This window comes from Cucurbita pepo, chromosome 2 (assembly GCF_057944985.1).
Source record: "Cucurbita pepo subsp. pepo isolate OVF chromosome 2, ASM5794498v1, whole genome shotgun sequence".
In the NCBI taxonomy this organism is placed as follows: Eukaryota; Viridiplantae; Streptophyta; class Magnoliopsida; order Cucurbitales; family Cucurbitaceae; genus Cucurbita; species Cucurbita pepo.
The window spans coordinates 12,915,331-12,937,068 of NC_141799.1; the positions used below are offsets into that span (position 1 = coordinate 12,915,331).

The 21,738-nt window shown below is 35.9% G+C and overlaps 3 protein-coding genes across 9 annotated transcripts; 2 read left to right on the forward strand and 1 right to left on the reverse strand.

The window, feature by feature from the left end:
* The first annotated feature begins 1,127 nt into the window (after positions 1–1,127).
* On the forward strand, positions 1,128–13,652 carry LOC111788716 (uncharacterized). Of its 6 annotated transcripts, none has more exons than XM_023669172.2 (8): positions 1,130–1,203; positions 1,548–1,804; positions 1,896–2,111; positions 2,215–5,961; positions 6,054–6,238; positions 6,331–6,469; positions 6,554–6,601; positions 7,108–13,652. In XM_023669172.2, exons 2-6 carry the CDS (start codon positions 1,598–1,600, stop codon positions 6,404–6,406), a joined length of 4,431 nt encoding a protein of 1,476 aa, XP_023524940.2. In that variant the 5' UTR covers positions 1,130–1,203; positions 1,548–1,597; the 3' UTR covers positions 6,407–6,469; positions 6,554–6,601; positions 7,108–13,652. The 6 variants fall into 6 exon arrangements, with proteins under 6 accessions (XP_023524938.2, XP_023524940.2, XP_023524939.2 ...); XM_023669171.2 differs by having other exon boundaries at positions 8,575–13,652; XM_023669170.2 differs by having other exon boundaries at positions 1,128–1,203; positions 1,533–1,804; positions 6,554–13,652.
* A 1,211-nt stretch (positions 13,653–14,863) lies between these two features.
* RPC14 (RNApolymerase 14 kDa subunit) lies at positions 14,864–18,445 on the reverse strand. Its single transcript, XM_023669180.2, has 4 exons — positions 18,271–18,445; positions 16,845–16,947; positions 16,327–16,403; positions 14,864–15,188 (listed from the first exon to the last, which is right to left on the reverse strand). Exons 2-4 carry the CDS (start codon positions 16,943–16,945, stop codon positions 15,052–15,054), a joined length of 315 nt encoding a protein of 104 aa, XP_023524948.1. The 5' UTR covers positions 16,946–16,947; positions 18,271–18,445; the 3' UTR covers positions 14,864–15,051.
* A 272-nt stretch (positions 18,446–18,717) lies between these two features.
* TIM10 (Tim10/DDP family zinc finger protein) lies at positions 18,718–21,587 on the forward strand. Of its 2 annotated transcripts, XM_023669181.2 has the most exons (7): positions 18,718–18,877; positions 19,116–19,214; positions 19,311–19,359; positions 19,770–19,822; positions 19,981–20,019; positions 20,161–20,230; positions 21,308–21,587. In XM_023669181.2, exons 3-7 carry the CDS (start codon positions 19,318–19,320, stop codon positions 21,356–21,358), a joined length of 255 nt encoding a protein of 84 aa, XP_023524949.1. In that variant the 5' UTR covers positions 18,718–18,877; positions 19,116–19,214; positions 19,311–19,317; the 3' UTR covers positions 21,359–21,587. The 2 variants fall into 2 exon arrangements, with proteins under 2 accessions (XP_023524949.1, XP_086977775.1); XM_087121649.1 differs by lacking the exon at positions 19,116–19,214 and having other exon boundaries at positions 18,738–18,877; positions 19,251–19,359.
* Positions 21,588–21,738: the final 151 nt, after the last annotated feature.

A 21,738-nucleotide genomic window follows, 5' to 3' on the forward strand; every position in this document is an offset into this window, starting at 1 on the left:
AATTTTTGGTAGGAGTTAATATATTATTTTTTAATTAAAAAAATATATTTTTAAGCAAAAAATAAAAAATTAATTTAACCCTTTTACCATTAAATTAAAAATTCGACTAGGTGTTATAATGTACCAACATCAAGTCATAATCTACCGTACATGGTCCGGGTTGGGTTAGGTTGAGGAATTTTTTTGACCCAACCCAAAGTTCGGGTTGGTTGATGGGTAACCCAACCCAACCCAAAACTTTTCACAATCCAACCCAACTCTCTTTGGTTGGTTGTTAGGGTTGGGTTCGGTTGAGTTGTCAATTTTTTATTTTTAAGTTTTATTAATCCACAATTTATAATTATTCGGGTACAAAGATAAAAAGAAACACTAGACCGGCCAAAGTACCACTCCCACAAACCCATTAATATGGTAGGGTTCTTAGTATATTATATATTTTTATTTGGATCGAGTCGTTCGAGTCAACCCAAGGGTTTTGTCCCACGAACTCGAAACCGAATCGATTCAATTCGGGTTTAGAAAAATAAACTAAATCCTACCCGAAATGCTAATCCAACGCAACCCGAAGCAGTTCGAGTTGAGTTGGTCCGAGTTGTCGGGTTGAATGTACACCCCTACAATCTACTCTTTACATAATTTTTTATTTTAAATATATTTTAAAATTTTATTTTCTCACCATAATTTATACTCAAAACATTTTAACATTGAATAATATTTATATAAGCAAAAATATCTATTAAAAATATTTAAACATTCTAATAAATTTAATAATATTTATTTTAATATTAAAATATAGCATTTCACCCAATATATTATATAAAAAATGAATCACTATACTACTAGGAATCTCAAAGCGTATCAACCGTTAAAGGTCATCACGGCAATTGCTGCATTACACAAACGCCGTCAGCTTGTAAAAACGGAGCGTGGCATCCCTTTCCCACGGCACTGTTTAGGGCTTAAGAGTCATCTTCTTTGTTTTTTACCGCCATAGCTATTCTCTTTCTAAGTTCCTTCCACATTCCCGGTACACTTGCTTCGCCAAGTGTCAAGGAGCTTGATCTCATTTGTAGCTAATCTTCAATCAGTTTTCTGTTAATTTTTCTAGAAATTCTCCCCGTCCGATCTTTTCTACGGCTTCAGCTGCGCCGATGATGCTTGGAAGCGGTTCTTGAATCTGAGAGCCTGTATTTTCTTCATCGGGTACGAAATGAGTGCGTTTGAAATTGGTGCACGACTTCGTTGTTTGGTTTCTGATCAGGCCTTCTCATTTTCTTGGATTCGTTTGCCGTCACTCAAGGGTTTTAATGTTGTCAATCTCTGTTTTTCTATGATTAAGTGCAAATTTTGAAAACGTGGTTCGTAATTTGTTTTGATCTTCTGCGTTCATTTTGGAAGCTTGTGGTTTAAGTGACTTTCATTCTCATTTATCATACGCGGTTGTAATTTGTTTCAATCTTCTGCGTTTGTTCTTACCATTTCGTTGTTGCGTTTCTCAAGGTTGTACAATGAATTCCACTGATTTCTCACAGATACTTTGAAATCAGGTGGAGAGGATTTATGTGGTTGGATTTGCAGCAGAAGGTTAACTTTCATTATGGGGTTTGACAGCGAGTGTATATTGAACATTCAGTCTCTTGCTGGGGAGTATTTCTGTCCTGTCTGTCGCTTGCTTGTTTACCCACATAAAGCATTGCAGTCACAGTGCACTCACTTGTATTGCAAGCCTTGTTTAACTTATGTAGTTTGCACTACCAGGGCTTGCCCATATGATGGCTACTTGGTTACAGAAGCGGATTCTAAGGTTATATATCTCTTATTTCTGTGGTTATGAACTCTAGTTCCTGTGTTACATCTATCTCTATTTATGCCTATAATTTCACTATTTCTTGCAGCCACTCGTTGAATCAAATAAAACTCTTGCTGATGCTATTGGAAAAATAGCTGTTCATTGCTTGTATCACAGGAGTGGGTGCACCTGGCAAGGGCCATTGTCTGATTGTGTAACTCATTGTTCTGGATGTGCCTTTGGCAATTCCCCTGTTTTATGCAATCGTTGTGGAATTCAACTTGTACACCGGCAAGTACAGGAGCACGCACAAACTTGTCCAGTGAGTTAAACTTTGCTTTTATTGTAAGTTACCATTCAGTGTTGAGAAAGAAAGATCGAAATATATAGTTACTTTTGTTTTTGTGTATTTTGTTGAATGGCAGGGTGTGCAACCTCAAGCACAAGCAGACGGTGCTCAAGGCACCACAGCCAGTGGCACGGCAGCTGCTACTGATCAAGGCCAGTCTGCTGAAATGACAAAATCTCACGTCCAATCTTCACGGAGTGTAGCAGTTAGTGCTCCTGCACAGGATCCCAACCAGCAGGCCAACAGAAGCTCCCAGGGTCCAGCTGTTGTTCAAGCTGCTACGCCGACTTCAGAACAGTGGTATCAACAGCAACAACAGTATCAGCAATATTATCAGCAGTATCCTGGATATGATCCTTATCAGCAGCAGTACCAGAACTATTCCCCTTACCAGCAGCAGACAGGTGTTCCGTTTCAGCAGCCACAGTCATCTCAGGCTCTTCCTTCACACGCGGCTGCCCAGCAACAACCTCAGGCGCACATCCAGCCCCAGCCCCAGCCTCAGCCCCAGCCGCAGCCGCAGCCTCAACCCCAACCTCAATCACAACCCCAAGTTCCTGTCCATTCCCTATCCCAACCCCAACCTCAGGCTCAATCCCAGCCTCAATCTCTACCACAACCTCAACCCCTACCTCAGCCACATGGTCCGTCTCAATCACATATGCACGTCCAAATGCCGGCAGTTGGTCCATCTCAGAACCAGGGACAAGTTAACCCTCAGCAGCAACTATATCATGCTGCAACCCCACATTCTCAGATCCAACCGCAGAGTCACCCATCAGCACATGGCCAAGCACAACCTCAACCTCAGTCATACCCCCAAGCTCAGCCCAGTGCGCAGCAACTTGTGCATATGCCACCACATCAGCAGCCTCATTCCCAGATGCCACCACATCAGCGTCCTCCTTTCCATCCGCCTCACCATCCTGTTTCTCGGCTACCACCCCATTCACAAGCCCCAGCTCAACACCATTCTCAGTTTCCTAATTCACAAATTAATCAATCTCTACCAATGGCGCCTAATGCACAACCCCAAATGCAGAATCCAACGTATACTGCAACAGGCTATCATTCTTATCCCCAGCCACAGTATCACCAACAAATGCAGATGGGAGTTCCTCAAAATGTTCTTCTGCCATATGCGCAAGGTGGGGCTCGTCAACAATCCCAACCACCAGTTCATATGCATTCCCAATTACCACAACCACCTCCTGTGCGCCCATCCCAACCTCCTCTATACCAAAATCAGCAACCGCCACAAATATTGCCTTCACCCAATCAGGTTCGAAATATTTCTCCAGCACAAAAACTACACATACCATCCCATGCCCAAAAAGCTGGAGGCCCTGGACAGGCATCCAACCAGCAACCTGTTATGCAGCCAGTACAACAATCTGCATCCCAACAAGTTGTGCATCAACACCAGCATTCTGGACAGCAAGCGCAGTTTATACAACATCAGCTGCATATGACACCCCAAATGCGTCCAATGAGACCTTTAGTGCTTAACCAAGGAGTACGATCTATGCCTTATTCACAATCTATGGTTGGTGTTCCAGTGAGGCCAATACAGTCTGCTGCTAACCAATCAACTATAAAGCAGGGACATACATTTGGTAATAATAGTAGTCAGTCGCAGTTGCAAGATGTTTTTGGTGAACACAAATTGGAAAAAAGCCTTGATGGACGAAAGAGTGGATTATCGTCTCAAAAGGATGCCAAAACAGCTGCAAATCATTTGGACGTGTCATCTAATTCGGGGGCAGCTGCTGATGAGTTGACTGAACAATCTGAAGCTAATTTGAAGGTGCCCGATGATAAAAGTAGACATACTATTGGGTATAAATCTATTCAGGCTGACACATCCACTGAAAGTACTCCACAAAATGGGGCAATGGACTCTAATTTGCTTGTAGGTGACAACGGTAAGACCAAGCACGTTGAGGGAAAGGTTGAGGCAATAGAAAGTACTTTTGATCATTTGAGCAATGGTAAGTTGGGAGAAGTTAGTATTCAGGACCAGAAAGATCTTAGCATTGAGCCTAAGAAAACGGAGGTTCTTGTTAATGAGAATAAAGAAAATCAAGAAGGTTTCCTTCAGAAGATTTCACCACCAAACACTGAGTTATGTGAAGAACGAAGTAACAGGATACATAATGACATTAGTGGGACTCTACACCCCTCTTCTGGTGCAGATGAGGGATCACAAGCTATCCTTGGTAGTCCCGATGGTACAAAATCGAAACTATTGATTCAACATACCTATCAGGATAAAAATCCGTCTCAAACTGGGGGTACTCAAAATGGCGCAACACAACCTTCTCACTCAACTTCCCTAGTTTGCCATCCAAGACATCGGACTCTACCGAGTAATTGTGTGTCATCTGCTGCACTTCAACTAGGTGTGACAGGAACTTTGTTACAGGCACCTCCTCCAAGACCCTATCATCAGGCACAAGTCTCAAATAATCTGTCCATGCAAGTTAGGCCACAGGCTCCTGGCTTGGTGGCTCATCCTGGACAACCATTTAAACCATCTGAACCGTTTCTTCCAGGTGGCATTATAGAACCTGGTTCTGCTCCATCTTTTGGTAGAGGGCCAAGTCTCTCTGGTCCTCAGCAAACTTTGGAGCGATCTATTGGTCCCCAAGCATCCTATAATCTAAGCCAACCACCTTCTTCGCTAGGGGTTTCAAAGATGTCACTAGGCGATTCTATTGGAGCACACTTCCGTTCAAACCTTCCTGGGGCTTTTGATTCAAGGGGACTACTGTATGCTCCTGAATCTCAAATTGGTGTTCAACGCCCCATTCATCCTTCGGAGGCTGAGATATTTTCAAATCAAAGGCCAAGACCTGATTCCCATTTTCCTGGGACCGTGAACCACCGTCCACCACATCTCCCAGGGATTCCTCCTAATGTGTTGACTTTGAATGGTTCCCCAGGTCCTGACTCCTCTTCCAAACATGGCTTGAGGGATGAAAGGTTCAAAAAGCTGATGCATAAGGAACAGTTGAATCCCTTCCCATTGGATATAGGTCGGCGTGCTATTAATCAAATAGATGTTGAAGATGTTCCCAGGCAATTCCCTAGGCCTTCTCATTTGGATTCCGATCTTGCTCAGAGAACGGAAAGTTACTCTTTGAGACCTTTTGACAGGGGAGTGCTCGGGAAAAATTATGATACTGATTTAACCATTGATGGTGGTGCTCCTTCAAGAATCTTGCCTCCTCGTCATATGAGTGATGCATTACATCCTACAGATACTGAGAGATCGTTTGGTTTTTATAAAGATTCTATTGGACAAGCAGATCAATCTCGTGGCCATTCTCACTTTCCTATACCAGGGGGTTATAGTCTGCATTTTGCAGATGGATTTGGTCCAAGAAGTCCTCTTCATGAATATCATAGACGTGGGTTTGGAGGCCATCTTGGGTTTTCGGGTGTGGAGGAAATTGATGGTCAGGACTTTCCTCCTCGTTTTGGTGATCCGTCTAGGTTTCCTATTTTTCGTAACCATCTGCAAGGAGGTGAATTTGAGGGTCCTGGAAATTTTAGGATGAGTGAACATGTGAGAATTGGTGATTTGATTGGACAAGATAGACATTTTGGTCCTCGAAACTTGACTAGGCATTTATGTTCGGGTGAGCCTACTCCTTTTGGTTCACATCCTGGTCACTCTCGAATAGAAGATCTGTCTCTGCTTGGCAACTTTGATCCATTTGGTGGAGGGCATAGGCCCAATCATCGACCACTTGGCGAGCCTGGGTTTAGAAGCAGTTTTTCTCATCAGGTGCTTGCAGATGATGGTAGATTTTTTGCAGTTAAGTTTCATTGTTCAAATTTATATGTAAATATTATTTCTTCCTGCATTTCTATTTCTATCCCTTGTTTTCTGAAAATGAAAATCTTCAGGGAGACATTGATTCTTTTGATGACTCAAGGAAGAGGAAACGAAACAGTATGGGATGGTGTAGGATTTGTAAATTTGATTGTGAAACAGTTGAAGGCTTGGAGCTTCATTCACAAACTAGGGAGCACCAAAAGATGGCTATGGATATGGTGCAGAGCATCAAACAAAATGCAAAGAAACATAGAGTGTAAATATGACATCCTATTGTAATAATTGCTGCTGTCTTATTCCTTTAAGTTTTAAGTTAATTATAATTTTATGTATTTTACTTTCTGGTAGAACTCCAAATGATCGTTCCTCTGAAGATGGCAAGACAAAGAATGTTGGTCTTGATAACCGTGGGAAAAAGCATTAAATTTGCAGCTCTTCTCATCAGACTCATGGATTCCGTTTTACTGGAGCCAATTTTGTTTCCTTGGTATTATTGCATCTAGTGATATAGGTGATTCCCTTATGCCTCTTTTCTTCATTTGGGTGGTTTATTCTAGTTTTGTTATTTCAGGTTGCTGCCTTATACAAAGATGATTTTTGGGGATGAAGTTCTGTGGCAGTTAAGTTTCTTGGTTTTGTCTCTTGATTATAATATTTGGCTCTGACATGGTTCATGTAGACATCAACAGTATGCAGTAGAAGTTTGGTATATGGCTATCACTTCATTGTGTTCATTGTTATGTTTACATGTTCTTTTCATCTTCCGACATTTAAATGCCATTTCATCTGAAACCGTAATGTTCCTTTAATCAACATCATCGCAAACATATTTTGTTTTTCACTTTAATTTTGTTTTAAAAGAAAGAAAAAAAAAAAAAATCAAAAGAAACTAGATTACGTTGTCTGTCCTTGTGGGTCCTTGGCATTAGGGTAAGTGATTCTTGCTGTCTGGAAAAGGGTCCTAAATAAGACTGTTCTGATACAACTCTTCATGTCCTGCATACCAGGAATGCCTTGTTCAAACCAATTTTTCATTAGTAAAGTGTTTTTGATAATCTTCTTTTGTTCTGTTTTCCCCTTTTTCCTACCTTTTGTTCAATATTTGGGATGTCTTTTCATTGTTAGTTTAAAATGGTGGAAAGAAGAACTGGGGAGTCTAACAGCTGAGGTGTCTTTCTTCATAAGCTGAGGTGTCTTTATGTCTTTCTTCATACAAGAAGAGGCATCTTTGAGTTTGGTTAACCTGAGGAGTGGTATAGGGCTATTTACAAATTGCCAAGTCCATGAATAAAGATTGAGCTTATTGTAAAGCATGCTTCTAAACTGTGTTAACGTGTATCATTTTAACTATTTTTCTTTTGTTTACTTATTTAATTATAGTGTGTATGTGTTTCTTATCCAAAATAATTGAATTATAGGGGGTATGACCAGTTTTAAGTTTAGGAGAGACATGTACTCAATGAGGATAAATATAACACACTAATTTGTTTTGGAAGTACGAGCATTCGCCCTTGGCCCTGTAGACATTTGCACTACTGTGTTTTGGTGGATTAGATCTGACATCGGAGTGTGGTATGAATGGAGTAAATTACATCAAAAGGAATTTCTGTGAGAGTTCCATATTTAGAAAATTTACAAGCTGATGTTGTTCATACTGAAGGGATGAATGTAGGCAAATATCCAAGAAGAAGACGTAGGTTTTTCTTTCTTTCTTTCTTTCTTTCTTTCTTTTAAAAATAGAAATGATGTATTAGTCACAAAAAAGGATCAATCACTTTGGGGCCGAGTAGAGAAAACCACTAACCAAAGACTACAAAAAGATTACAAAAGAAGAGCCTTCTAGTTATTAATGATCACATGAAAACTATTAGTACAAAATAATTTCTCAAGGCTAGAACACCACCAAGGAGTCGTATGCTGTACACTAACTAGATAAAGAATTCTACGAAGTTGACTTTTTTTTAAAAAAACCTCTTGTTTCTTTTCTTCCAAATATGCCAAAGGAGGCCTATAAACCATGCAATTCCAAAGATCTTTGCTACGCTTTTGAAAAACATACCTCCAAGAACACATATTATTGCCCTCTTTTCATTATCAAGGAAAACATTTTTTAGGGAAAGAAAGATTCACATATATAATAGTTTAATCGAGTTATTCAAGATTGCATATGGAGAAAAGCTTGCTATAGGAAGTCTGTTAGTATTACAATACTTGTTGAAATAACTTGTTAGATACAATATTGTCTTCTTATGTATGTGAACTATAGCCGACAGTATTATGTCATAATTGGTGGTCGTAAAAGAAGAAAGGATATTATGACTTTTATGAGAATTGACCTACTTTAGTTTGTCTTGACCTACATGCCTCCGTTTCACTTGTCCAATAGGAAGTAAAAACTGTTTTTTGTTTTTCCTTAAGTACGGGATGGCTTCGTTTAAGATTTTATTGTTGAAATTCATTACCATTTCCAATTTTATGTTCCTAGTGAAGATCTGATCATTATTCCATCACACTTATTTAAGCTTCCAAGGTCAATATTTAGAGTTGATTTTCTATTTTTTCATTTTTTTGGTGAATTTTTTTTAATAATAGATCTTTCAATTCGACCTGTTTTCTGGGCGAAGCAGACTACCAAAATTCTGAAAGTTCAGTGGCAAGGTTTATCAAGTCATCTTTGTTTGAGGTGGTAAGAATGTGTTTGATGAAAAGGTGCATTAGTTGCAAATCTCTTTGCTGCATTTTTATTTATTAATCTTAAACTGATGTTAAAATTCTGCTTCTTGCACTATTGACTGTTTCTTCACATTGATGTCATAAACTTTAGGTTTCAGCCACAAGTTTTATTAAGTAGAGAAACCCGTGGAGCTTAGAAACTTATTTTGTTCTTCGTTGAGCATCATGTAATGCTGCCCCGTCTATAACTCTCAGCATACTGTTGTCAAAAGCTTGTGTTTTAACGCAATCAGTTTCTTTTAAATGCTTGATTTTGTGGCCTAGGAAACTGAAGTAAAGGAGCGAGGGAAGATAATCCTCCCACCTTAAAGCTGAAGGAGTTAACGGATAGTTTACATCAATAAAAGGGATGTTAGTTTACACAGGAGTTCTGGAAATGTACACCAGTAATAACATAAAAATATACACAGACTCCCCAGATTTCTTCTGAATCCATAGCTTTATCCTAAAAAATTGTTTTGTTTCTGACTAAACAAGCCAGAAGACTGCATAGGTGTCACTTTACCATTAGATTGGAAGGACGATCATACACCACTTGCTCTTAGAGATATCCTAAGAACCAGCTGATTCATTCATTTCTGTATTTAATCTCAAGGAACAGAGAATCTATTGAATAATTTGTTTAGTGAAATGCTACAACCAAAATCTATGTATTCCCTATAGGAGTTCACCAGAATTCTAGGATCTCTTCCCAGCTGTCATTCATTTTCCATAAAATAGCCTTCAATATTTTGTAGGCGTAGTCTTCGTTCTCCATGTTTGATATATTTTCTCTTCCTTTACCTCTTTGTTCTTCTGTTTCTGCTCCTCTGCTTCTGCTTTTCTCTGCTTTCATACAAAGTAGACAACAGTTGAGTTATATGTTACATCTCTTTTCATCCTATCAACTAAAATTTTACTTCTTGGGGCATCTTGAATTCTAGTTAACATGCATTTGCTGAAAGCTTACTATGATGATAGAATTTAGATCTATTAAAAAACTGAAATGAGGGTGAGAGTCTGTGGAGAGATTATGATGTGATTAGTCTGAGGAAGCTTCTATGTCGTGTTTAGAGAAATTTCAGAGGGAAATTGATTATGAGAAGTTAGTGAGAGAAAATGTGTTTAGAGGCAATTAGGAAACATTTTAGTCATAGAGATAGTGTAAACTAAAAGCACTTGATTAGAGCACCAATGATTTGTTTCTGTAAAAAGCACTTCTAAGTGTGCTTTGTGCTTTTTTTAGAGGTGCTTTCAAATTGTAGTCAAACACAAACACTCAGGGTAGGATACGTTTTTAATGCTTACAAGTACCTTTTCCATGGTTAAAAGCAAAATGGACCCGATCCCCTATTCTCTAGCATTACTGTATCTCTAACCTCTTCAAATTCCAAATTGGTTGGTTCCCTTTTGCCAAAAATTTACAAACACAAACACTTTCTGCCGCAAATTATTGTCAAATGCAAACACTTGAGGTAGGACGCTTTTATATACTTTTTTTTTTAAAACTTTTTTGGTCAATGCTTTTAACCACTTAAAAGTACTTTTTCATGGTTGAAAGCACTTCAAATGAACCCTTCCTGCTCATTCAAACGGTCTTAACATTCTTTATTCAATTTATGATGCTTTGGACCAAACAAAGAAGTTTGTTACTAGAAGAAATCTCAGGAGGAAATTCAGGAATATAGTTCCTTGCTTTGCTGGAAGGTTTAACAGTTTTCCTAGTAGAACAAGAAGTAAAAGAGTATTTCAGGTGTATTCTCGGTGCTTTCTTAGTCACTAAGTGCCTTCTCTTGTGTTATCCAAGTCTTTCAGTAAAGTCTTGCTGGAAGTCTAGAATTCTGAAGAAGTTCGATGTGTTTATTTGGATCTTGCTAAAGGGTGGCTTAGATAGAACTGAAAATTTATAAATGAAAGTGCCTTTGCGTGCTTTACAAGCAGCTGTTGGTGCACTGTTTATGAAAGTTGATAGATAGTATAGATCAGAATCGTATCATATTTTCATTGCTCGTAATTCTGGAAATGTGGCAGCACTTATGTAATTGTTTTCAAGTTTCTGGGGTGTTTGACAAATGTTCACTAAACAATATCTTGCAACCTAGAGAAGTTAAGTTCACGAGTTGATTTGGGTGAACTCTTTTGAAGAAATTATTTTAGAACTTTGGTTTGAAAGTAATCAAAGGATCCTCACAGAGAAATCTCTTGAATGGTTTGAATGATTTGTTGTAGCTAAACATAAATCCTCATTTTGGTCTAGTTGAGGGTTTGTTAGGTATCTGAATAAGACTCAGTTTCTTGTTTTTTGATTTACTGAATCAGATGAATTCATTGAAATTCTGTTTGGTGGATTCATTTACGAAAACGAGTTTTGGATTGTATTTGGATTATGGAACTCAGGAAGTAATAATTTGAAAACTATGTTGTGTGGAATGGAGGGAGTCTACAGCCCTGGAAGTCATCTTGTGAAATGGGATTGGGCTTCTCTTCCAACTACCCTTGGAGGCCTTGGAGTGGGATCTCTTAATCAAAGAAACTCATCCCTGCTTATGAAATGACTGAACAAGTTGGGTGGCTCTGTGGAGAAGCTGAATTCTGCTCAGTTTGGTAAGGAGTAAGGCATATTTTGTTTGGTCTCTTGATAACTCAGGCAGGTATACTGCCAAATCGGCCTTCTTAAACCTCTCTAATAGACATAGAGAGGCTTGTATTCCATTGATCAGGTTGGTCGGGAAATTCAAAACTCCCAAGATGGTATAGGCCTTTCTTCGCTCTTTGGCTTATAGAAGCCTTAATAACAGATGACAAGATCCAAAGAAAATTTTCTTCTCGAGCCATCTCTCTGTCCATTTGTAGACTTTGTTCTGAAGAGGAAGAGTCCATGGCCCATCTGTTTTTACACTGCCCCTTTATGGCCAAAGCCTGGCATTTTATCATCAGTAGAGTGGGGCTGCCCCTTTGCCTCCTTTTGAGAGTGGAAACTTGGCTCCTAGATGGTTTAAATGCACGGAGTCTGAGGGGTAAAGCTAAGATTTTATGGAACTGTACGATCGGGGCCCTTTTTTGTCGTATTTGGAAGGAAAGGAAGGTTAGAACTTTCAAAGATAAGTTTTCAGCCTTGATTTTTTATGCATCTTTGCATAGAATACAGCTTCGTGGTGGTCTTCTTTACGTTCAATTTACATGCAAAATTCTTTTGTAATTTCAAACTTTTGATGATTCTTGTCTAATTTCAAGGGTCTGAGGGCATTTTCATCATCATTATTCAGCTGCTGATTGCAGCTCTGAGTGGAGTTGTGACTGATAATTATATTTCCTTAGCTTCCTTTGATTCGGTTACTTATTCAACTGTGTCTTAGTTTTTTGGTGACTAGAAATCTTTCGGCTGCTAGTTGAACACAATTTTAGAAGTGGGGGTTCTTCGCATCTTTGAGCCTTAGTCATGGTCAATGAATTATCCAATATAAAATATCTTACAAATGAAAGTTATATGGTAGGATTTTTGGACTTGGCTTTGAGCCTTAAGAGATATGAATGGAAGTTGAGAAATCCCTAGGCATGAAAGAGGATTGTAATCAAGTGCTTCCTATTTCATAAACAGCTTTATTTTTGTCAAACCAAAACCATTGGCCTTGCGAACATTATTGTGGAGTAGGGGAAATTTTAAATGCTTTAACGTAGTCTACTGCTTAGAACAGGGTTAAAGGTTGCAATACTACTGCTATTGTCCCCTCTCAGTTGAACTGCCTACAAGAGACGCCTTCCAATTAAAAGAATAATCAAAGAAAGAGAATGGTTAGAGAAGAATTTGTTAGGATTGCACAACTCACGCACTCGATCTAGATGAATAAAGAACAAGATAGAGAAAATGTAAGGAAAATATTGGCTAAAGGATTTGTATTTGATGACTTCAGATATGTACAATAAGAGAGAATACAGAAAATGTACTACAGAAAGTACATTTTCAAAGCTCTGCCGGAAGGATATATATATATAGTTCAGCTTACTATATATAATTTTACCAGATATAACTATCTACTATGTATAACTATCTAGTATATATAGCTTTACCTTTTTAGTATAGACAATAGTATAACTATCTAGTATATATAGCTTTACCTTTTTAGTATAGACAATAGTATAACTATCTAGTATATATAGCTTTACCTTTTTAGTATAGACAACTATTTACTATTTATGACAAATTATGTCATTTACCGTATAACTTTACTATGTATAACTATCATAACCTAACAAAATTTGTCGAAGCTAACGCTCCACCGAGAAGCATTAATTAAGCTATACAAGAGACCATAAATTAGATAAAGAATTAGACTTGTACTAAAAAATTCTCTTATTTCTTTCCAGAGCTTGCTTATAACTGTGGGTTTATTTGAAAGCAATCCAAACAAGAAGTCGAAGAACACCCAGTTTAGACATTTTTTTTTATTTTTTTTTTATTTTTTATATTCTTTATAGAGGGAAAAATTATTGATGTGGGTTAGAGGGGTTTGAGTTACTAGTTTGGTCAAGAAAGTTCAATAACTTTTAGATTGAAAGACCGATAGTTTTTCCCTTTTTAAGTTTTGTTTTGTTTTTAGTTCAATAGAGACGAGAAATGGATAATCGGCAGAAATTAATTGGTGGTTTATCCATCAAGTTAGCTAGAAATGGTAGATTAGAGAGAGATGATTTGATTATTTGTATGATTATATGGTCTTTACTCTTTTTAACATATTTGGTTTTAAGGTATTAATAGGTGACTACAACAGAATTGTCTGCAACGTTTTGAATATCGACACAGCTCGGTTTCGGTGTTGCTTCACTCTCCTTCTCTCTTTTTGTTGGTATGTATAATGTAAAAGTTTGGACTGTAATTCCTTAATGTGGCTGTAATGAATCAATAACCTTCTTTCTTTTTGTTGGTACGATTTAATGTGAGAATTTCTTCAATTTCGTTATTTTTTCTTATAATATCAATTGGTATAACAACTCAAATTAAAGGTGTATTTCCTGTTCTGTTTTTATTTCATTAGATTTAAGATGTTTAGGCTCGTTGGTCCTTTTGAATATTGTCAAAAATAGAATGATTTTAGTATGTTAATTATTGGATAAATTTTGGGATTCACGTTTTTATAAGCAGTTTCTCATTTATTTTTCTTAATTTAACTTTAGATAAAATTCTTGATTAGTATGAACAAGGGTAAAAAAGATATATTTTACATAGTAAATGTAACAAAAAAGAATATGTTCTTAAATCATTTATGAACTTAATTCCATATTCACACTAAACTAAAAAGTTTGAGATGGTTGGATGGTTACAAAAAAAAAAAGAAAATAATAATAATAATAATAATAATAAATAAATAAATAATTAATTAATTTTAACTTATAATAATAAATAAATAATTAATTAATTAATTTTAACTTTTTTTATATTTATTTATCCATCATTCATAATTACTCGATATAACTTTAGATTTAGATTTAAGATATTAAAAATTCACCAACAAAACACAAATAAATATATAATCATTTAAATAATAAATTCATCGATCCAAAAATTGTAACATTTTAACATAGTTTTCAACATTGTCATAGAATTAAAGACAGACAATTAAATACGGCACTATTAAGAATTAGTTTGAGGAAAATACAAGTATAGATCATAAAATTAAAACGACATGTTTAAAGAAACTATATATATAACAAACATAAAAAAAAATACTATAAAAATATTTAGAATTACTTGTATCTGTTTTATAAAACAAACTAATTTTCTAATCGATTTTAAAACAAACTAATTTTCTAATTTTCTATTCATCCAAATTTTGTAACACTATTTTTTTTTAAGGGCAGGTGTTAAAAGAACTCTTAAAATAATCAATTATCCTTCCGCAAATCATATTCTTAAATTAAAACCAAACTTATAACATATGTATCTTAATCATGGCCATAAACAATTTCCTAATGACACCAACAATTAAAAGGTGTTTTTAAGTAATGGCTTCCAAAAAGTTGTTCTTCATTTTTATTTTGTTATATATATGAATATATTAATTTATTTTAACGAGAGAAAAAAAAAAAAAAAAAAAAAAATCTCTCCGATTTGATCAAACATGTTTCTTCACTTCCTCATGAACCTTAAAATATCTGGCATTTTCCTAATAAGTTGTAAAATCTACAGTATTTAATATTTAACCAAAAATCCCTGAGAGAGGGGCATCAGTTGAGATAACAGTAAAAGTAAGAAAGATTCATCAACTAAACTGACTCAAATAATCTGTAAACAATAATATAAATGGAGCAAAAAAGGAAGTTATAAGCCCAACAAAGAAGGGGGGAAGGAAAGCTCCCACTCTATTTGATATTAATGTCTCCCACAGGCTTGGTGAGTTTGTGATCAAGAACAGCTTTGTCGAGTGTGTTCCTCACATGCTGGCACACCGCCATCAAGTTCTGACACGCATCTTTCAAAACCTCTCTTGCTGGATCACCTGCCATGTTCAGTTCAATCAACATTCAAAACCCATTTCTTCCATCACTACCACAAATAGTAATAAGCCCTGATCCTAATGTTAATGCTTAATGCTTGGTCACTTCAACAAATAGTTTGCTGTTGCTATTGCCGTTGCACCACCATTTACATGTGCTTTTGTCTTTCCCCATTATTTAGCTTTTGCTTGTTTCAAACAGCAGAGCATTGGACATTGTTTTCCCACCTCCAATTTTGGGGACGCACCATACATTCTGGATACCATCTATCTAGGCCTCAAAAACATCTATTTAGGGTCTGAGTCAACTTGCATTCGCCTCAACAGATCTTATATGACAACCACCTAACCCCACTACCTTTGGTTGCTAAGGAAACTCGTAGGATGTTAAAATCTACATAGGTGGCTACTTATATTTCGATAGTCGTATCTATTTGGTCTTTAAATTTTTAAAGTTTTGATTATGCCATTAAAGCTTTGGGTTGCAATTCATTCTAAATAGTCATGCCTATCAACATTGCTTTGCTAACTAAGTAACAATGTGGCAAGCCCTATTAGATAAATCTTGGTTGATTTGACACATTGTAGAAAGAACTTGACTATTAAACAAAATAAAATGTATATTATTCTTTTTTAAACAACTTACCAAATCAACTATAGTTATTAGTGTCATGGTACGTCGAATCAACTAATGTATGTTTAGTATTGTCTAGTATTCACTTCTACTATTTGTCATGGTACGTTGAATCAACTAATGTATGTTTAATAGGGCATTGTCACACCGTATAGTTATTAGTGTTTGATGTATGAACTACATAGAATTTTTTTCAAAATTTGGACAAAACATTGAAACTTGAAACTAAATGCACTCCGCCCAAAGTTCTAAGTACTAAAACATATTCTTTATAAACCATATTAATAAAAAGAAAACAGGCAACATGTGTCGATTTTATGGAAAGATTTTTCTCCCTAGGTCGCACTCTGCATATATCCAGACTATTTATGTCATGAATGCATAAATTGCATGAGTGTAGAAAGAAGAAACCAAGCAAAATAAACAAATCTAATTATCAGAAAACTGTCCTAAATAATTGGAACTGATCTGTACTTTTCACGAATCAAAATACCTCAAGAAACTTACCTGTTGTTTGGACCCTGATGTTAACTCGATTATCTGAAGGATGAGGGATGCTGTACCCACAGAATGTCACTCTTGGACTGCAAGATCATGTTATGAGTCATTTAAAAGTATAACGGATATGATTAAATTAAAAAATAACAATATAAATAACTCTTCTGAAAGGAAAAATAACAAACAATCTAAACCAGGTTTGTTTAAGAAAAAAAAAAAAAAACTGTCGAGAGGATCGCTTGAACAGGTGAAAAAAGATAACAATATAAACAACTCTTCTGAATGAACGATGAAAGAACCTATATAAACACATGCAATGGGTGTACACAATTCATCAATTTATGCTCGATGAGTTAACCAAGAACCTAATTGATCCTTGATGTCATCAAATTAATAGAAGTCAATGATCTTTGGAAAAATGATGAAATGGTTAGATAAGATCAGTGGCCCAAGAACTACAAATTCTTTGGCACGTCTTGTTAACAGTTCAAATATTCACTCAAGAATAACTGGAAAAGAGCTCGTACTCTTGATTCAAAGTGTATCTGATGGAATTTGCAAGTGTGTGATCTTCATCAGCCATAGAAAATGTTGATTTAGTCTCATCCGTGAAGGACCCGTGTTCCATGGCTACAAAAAATTAGTTCAGAGTCTCAGTTTAAAATTAAATAAAATAAATCAAAGAAAATAACATAAGAAGTAAACTAAAAATCTACGAAACCCATAAAAAATTGACAATATAGGAAAAAGGGCTAAAATTATCCAAAACCAACAAAGCCAAGACGTTAAGGCTTCTCTTCCACCAACTCCAAAGAAATGAAATTTCAATCTTTGAAAGTTCTATTATCATTTTTGTTCCGATATCGACAAGTATCGGGACTAGCTTGCATGCACCTCTACCAATCTTATCAAACAACTATTTGACCCTACAATATTTAGTTTAATCTTCAAGAGCCAACACAAGTGCAGGCACATGGCATTAGCTAGACGACTTTCGTGATTATGGACTACCGTTTTCAAGACATCATAGGTTCTTCACATATCTTTGCTCTAATCTATACTAGAGATATAAAAGTGACTATAGGAGAGAAACTTTATCTCCTCCTCTTGCCCTTTTCATTTTTTCTACATTTAAATTGTTCTTTTTTAAGTTTTTCATTCATTTATCATTCTATAAAATGGTGTTAAAGAGATGAATTGTATATCTTTTGTCCATCGTTTTTTAATTAAATCATAATTAAAATTATGAACTTATTGTGTTTTACCCATAATTCTTAAGGTGTTAACTGAAACAGATAAAATCCTATTAGACTTGTCAAACAATTTAACTTCATGATTCTCTCTATCTCTATATATAAAAATTTCAAAGGCGAAGAACATAGCAAGGAACATAAGAAGGTAAAGTTACAAATAATGAGTGAAGGAGCAACAGCAAGGAAAATTAGAGATTGGAAAGAGCATTGGAGTACAATGGCTACTGATTTTTGTTTATGCAAACTAATTTGTTAAATTAATTTATAACCAATTAGAATTTGTTCGGACCATCATTCAAGCTATGAATTAATGGAGAATTAGGTGACTGATTCACTGAATCAGTCACAGTCAACACAAAAACTACGTCTCACCTTGCCGCAAGGCTATTCTTCTCCAAACTAATTTGGTAAATTAATGTATAACCAATTAGAATTTGTTCGGACCATCATTCAAGCTATGAATTAAAGGAGGGTTAGGTGACTGATTCACTGAATCAGTCACAGCCAACACAAAAACTACGTCTCAACTTGCCGCAAGGCTATTCTTCTCCTTTGCTATTTGGCTAATTATTGTAAAAAAAAAAAAAAAAACAAAAACAAAAAACAAAAAAAAACAAACAACTTCCCATCCTTTCATTAGAAGATCCTAATTTGTGTTTATCAATGAGAAAAAGTACATAGATGGAGATTGGGAGGATACCAGTAACAAAAGGAGGTAAGGAATCGAATGAGACTGCGGCGGCAAGAACGGAAGAATAAGACGGCGGCGGCACGAACGGAAGATTAAGGCGGCAGCGGCGGAGCTCTGCTGAAACGGAGGAGGAGACGACGTAAACAAAAAGAAGTCGCGTGGATCATACACAAAAGGACTAGTAGGGCTTTCCCTCTCTTTTATTTATTTTTATTTTATTAGTTAAATTAATAAAAAAATAAAAAAATATATATTTATAAACTTTTAAAAGTTTTTAAAATTTGAATTTAAATAAAATATCTTTAATACTTCCTTAAAAATTTTAAAAATATATCAATTTAAAAATACTGACAATCATTTTAATTTTGAAAAAATTGTTATTATTTTTGGAATTTAATTAACAATTTAAATGTTTGTTTAATAAATATTAAAAAATATGGATAAAAAAAAAATCCCAAATACATTCTCCTAGCCCAGCCCAAACCCCAGTTTCAGCTCTTAACCGTAAACCCTAACTCTCATAAACCTTGCTCCTCCACCTGGGCCTCCTCACCTCGCCGCCGTCATCCACCATCTTCCCCGCCGTATCGACTACAGCTCCGGTCTGCAAATTACGGTACGTGATTCTCACTTTCATTTTTACTTCATCCATAGCATATACCGGCTGAAACTTTTCACAATCAAAATCCAAAGAGAATCAGTAAAATTGGTTGGAACCTGATCGGCTTAGGTTACATTGAAAACCGAACTGCTCGTTAACTCTACACTAAAGTATATCTTTAAACCTAAAACCATAAAGTATCTCTGAGTTTTGGGAAAAATCTTGTAATTGCATCGTCCCATGGATTTAGCAGCGGGGTTTTGCCTCCTCCATTAGTTACTGATTGGATTCGTCGAACACGTTTCAAGACAGAGCTACAATCTTCAAATTTTGCATTAGTAATTCATTCGAAGTAAGTTTGTTTGAATCATTTTTCGGTTTGTTATAGATAAATTGTCCCTTTTTTGGTGGGTAACGAATTTTTGGACTGTGATTTTGTTTGATTCAGAGTCTCAATGGCTTCTCCGACTGGTCCAACGGCTGTGGACAAGGAACAGGTTGGTTTCTGTTTCTTTTATTCATTTTCTTTTCGTTTTTGCAAATTCATAGCCGTGGATAGGAATTCTATTGTTTGGATTGAGCATATTGAGCGTATCCTAGATCAAGAGTGGAACCTGTGTTCTTATTCTGCTGGGTTAATTGGACAAATAGTTGTTATGGCAGTAAGGAGTTCGAAAAAAAATTCATTACTTGAGTGAAAGACTCTCATTAGGCAGCTGGTTTTCAAGCATTAATCTTTTATTTTCTGTTTTAATCTATCCTGTTCTGAACTCTGCCCATTTAGAGTGATAAATGTGTTCAATTAGCTTTTGATGAATATTTACCATGTAAATATTATCTAAAATGTAGTTCATAAATTCTTGATTATCATCACAATTTAATTTTGATATTCTTTGCACTTGAGCAGATATTTGGTATGGCAGAAAAGGAGATGGAATATCGAGTTGAACTGTTCAACAAGTAGGTTTTATTACGCTTCTTTTATTTCACCTTTTTATATTCTAATAACTTCATTATGGCGCAAGATTCTATACATGTTTAATTGAAATATCCGAGCTTCATGCGTTTACCTTCTTCACAGAATTTGACTTCTATGCCTTTCTTCTTTCGTCTTTCAGGCTTACACACTCGTGTTTTAACAAATGTGTCGATAAGAGGTAGGAGAGTTGTACTATACTTCTATCTTTGAATATTGCATATTTTCTAATCATAGAATTCAATTTCTTAAGTTGCAGTTCTGGAATTATATAGTTAATTTTAGCTCATTCTTTTCATTTAACAATTGCTATCTATTTTAGGTACAAGGAATCTGAGCTGAATATGGGTGAAAATAGCTGCATTGATCGCTGTGTTTCCAAGTATTGGCATGTAAGTTGATCATTGCCTTCAATGCTCTGTATGTCTGTTAGTTTATGAGATATGTGTTGATCAAATAGTACAGGAGCACTTGTATTCCATCTGATAAAAATTCAACTTACGTTCTGTTGTGCTCGAAATTTTGGAAGTACGAAAGCTTAGATTTATAAAGTTCGTTTTAAATCATGTCGTCGATATTCACGTGTCTCAAAAGATCACATTTCAGTAAAACATTTGATTTCGGAAGGAAATTTAAATTAGTTCATAGTCTTTTGGGGTAAGAAACACTTGCACTATTAGAGTGATTGGGAGATCTTTCGGTGAGGTGTGATCCCATGTTAGATATCATGTCTCTCTTCGGATTTCCATGTGTAATTTTTTTTTTTTTAAATTTACCCTTTTGGCCATATTTTGCATGACTGGAGCCCCTATTAGGTTAGTTGGGTTCTTGTTGACTTCAAGGCGTGAATGTATGTCGAATGAATGACACAAGGCGTTCCCTGATAAAACAAAAGCCATTAGTAATCTAATTCATCTTATTATGAGCCTGGATTTTGTACAGAGAGTTAAAGCACTCTCCCCTACATTCCATACTACAGAAATTTCATTCAGCTATGTTCATTATATTTTTAACTCTGTGATGAAACTCCTGTATAGATCAATTGGCTTGCATCTTGAATTGACATTTGGTGATTACAGGGCCATAGTTACTCCTTAGAAACCGTGTAAAGCTTTCTTTAATTACCCTATAGGCCTAATTTTTGTTGATGGGAACTCCTTACGTTAATCGAGCTGGTCTTGTAGTGTTTTTTCCCGGTATTCTCGTGTATTCTTTCATTTTATCTCAATGAAAACACGACCTAAAAAAATGATTAAGGTTCATAGTCTATGGGATTATTTATTTTCCACCGTTGCTCCTACGACTTAGAATGCTTCCTTCGACATACTCGTAAATTCGTTCCTGCATAGCTTTAACAATAACTGCTTCTTCGATAAGCCTATTTATGATAAAGAATGTCTAGACTTCCATTAGGGGTGATGTTTCTGTATTTAGTTATGGTATTAATTGGCAGTTTGCTATGCTTTCAGGTAACCAATTTAATCGGCCAGCTACTTGGCTCTGGTAGACCTCCCATGTGACTTGATTCCTGATCTGAGTATTTGTTTGGTGAGTTGGGAAGAACTTTGATCTATGCATTTTAGGTCTAATTAGTTATCCATCTCACGAAATAACCTGTTTTTCTGTTCAATAAAGCAGTGAAAATGGCGGATTCTAGGCAATTTTATAGTTTTCATTTCACCATTCACTATTATACCCTTATATTTTCGTTGCTCAAGATCATAGTGGCTATAATTTGCCACTTAAATATCTTTCTTGCCAATTCTTTAGCTTTAGATTCTGAAAAGGATTGGTTAAGTGCAGTTTAATTGTACTTTCCCACCTAAATATTTTGGTGTTTAGATTAACATTGATGCTCTCTACCATATTCAAGCAATCAATGTCGAAAATTTTAGTCGCA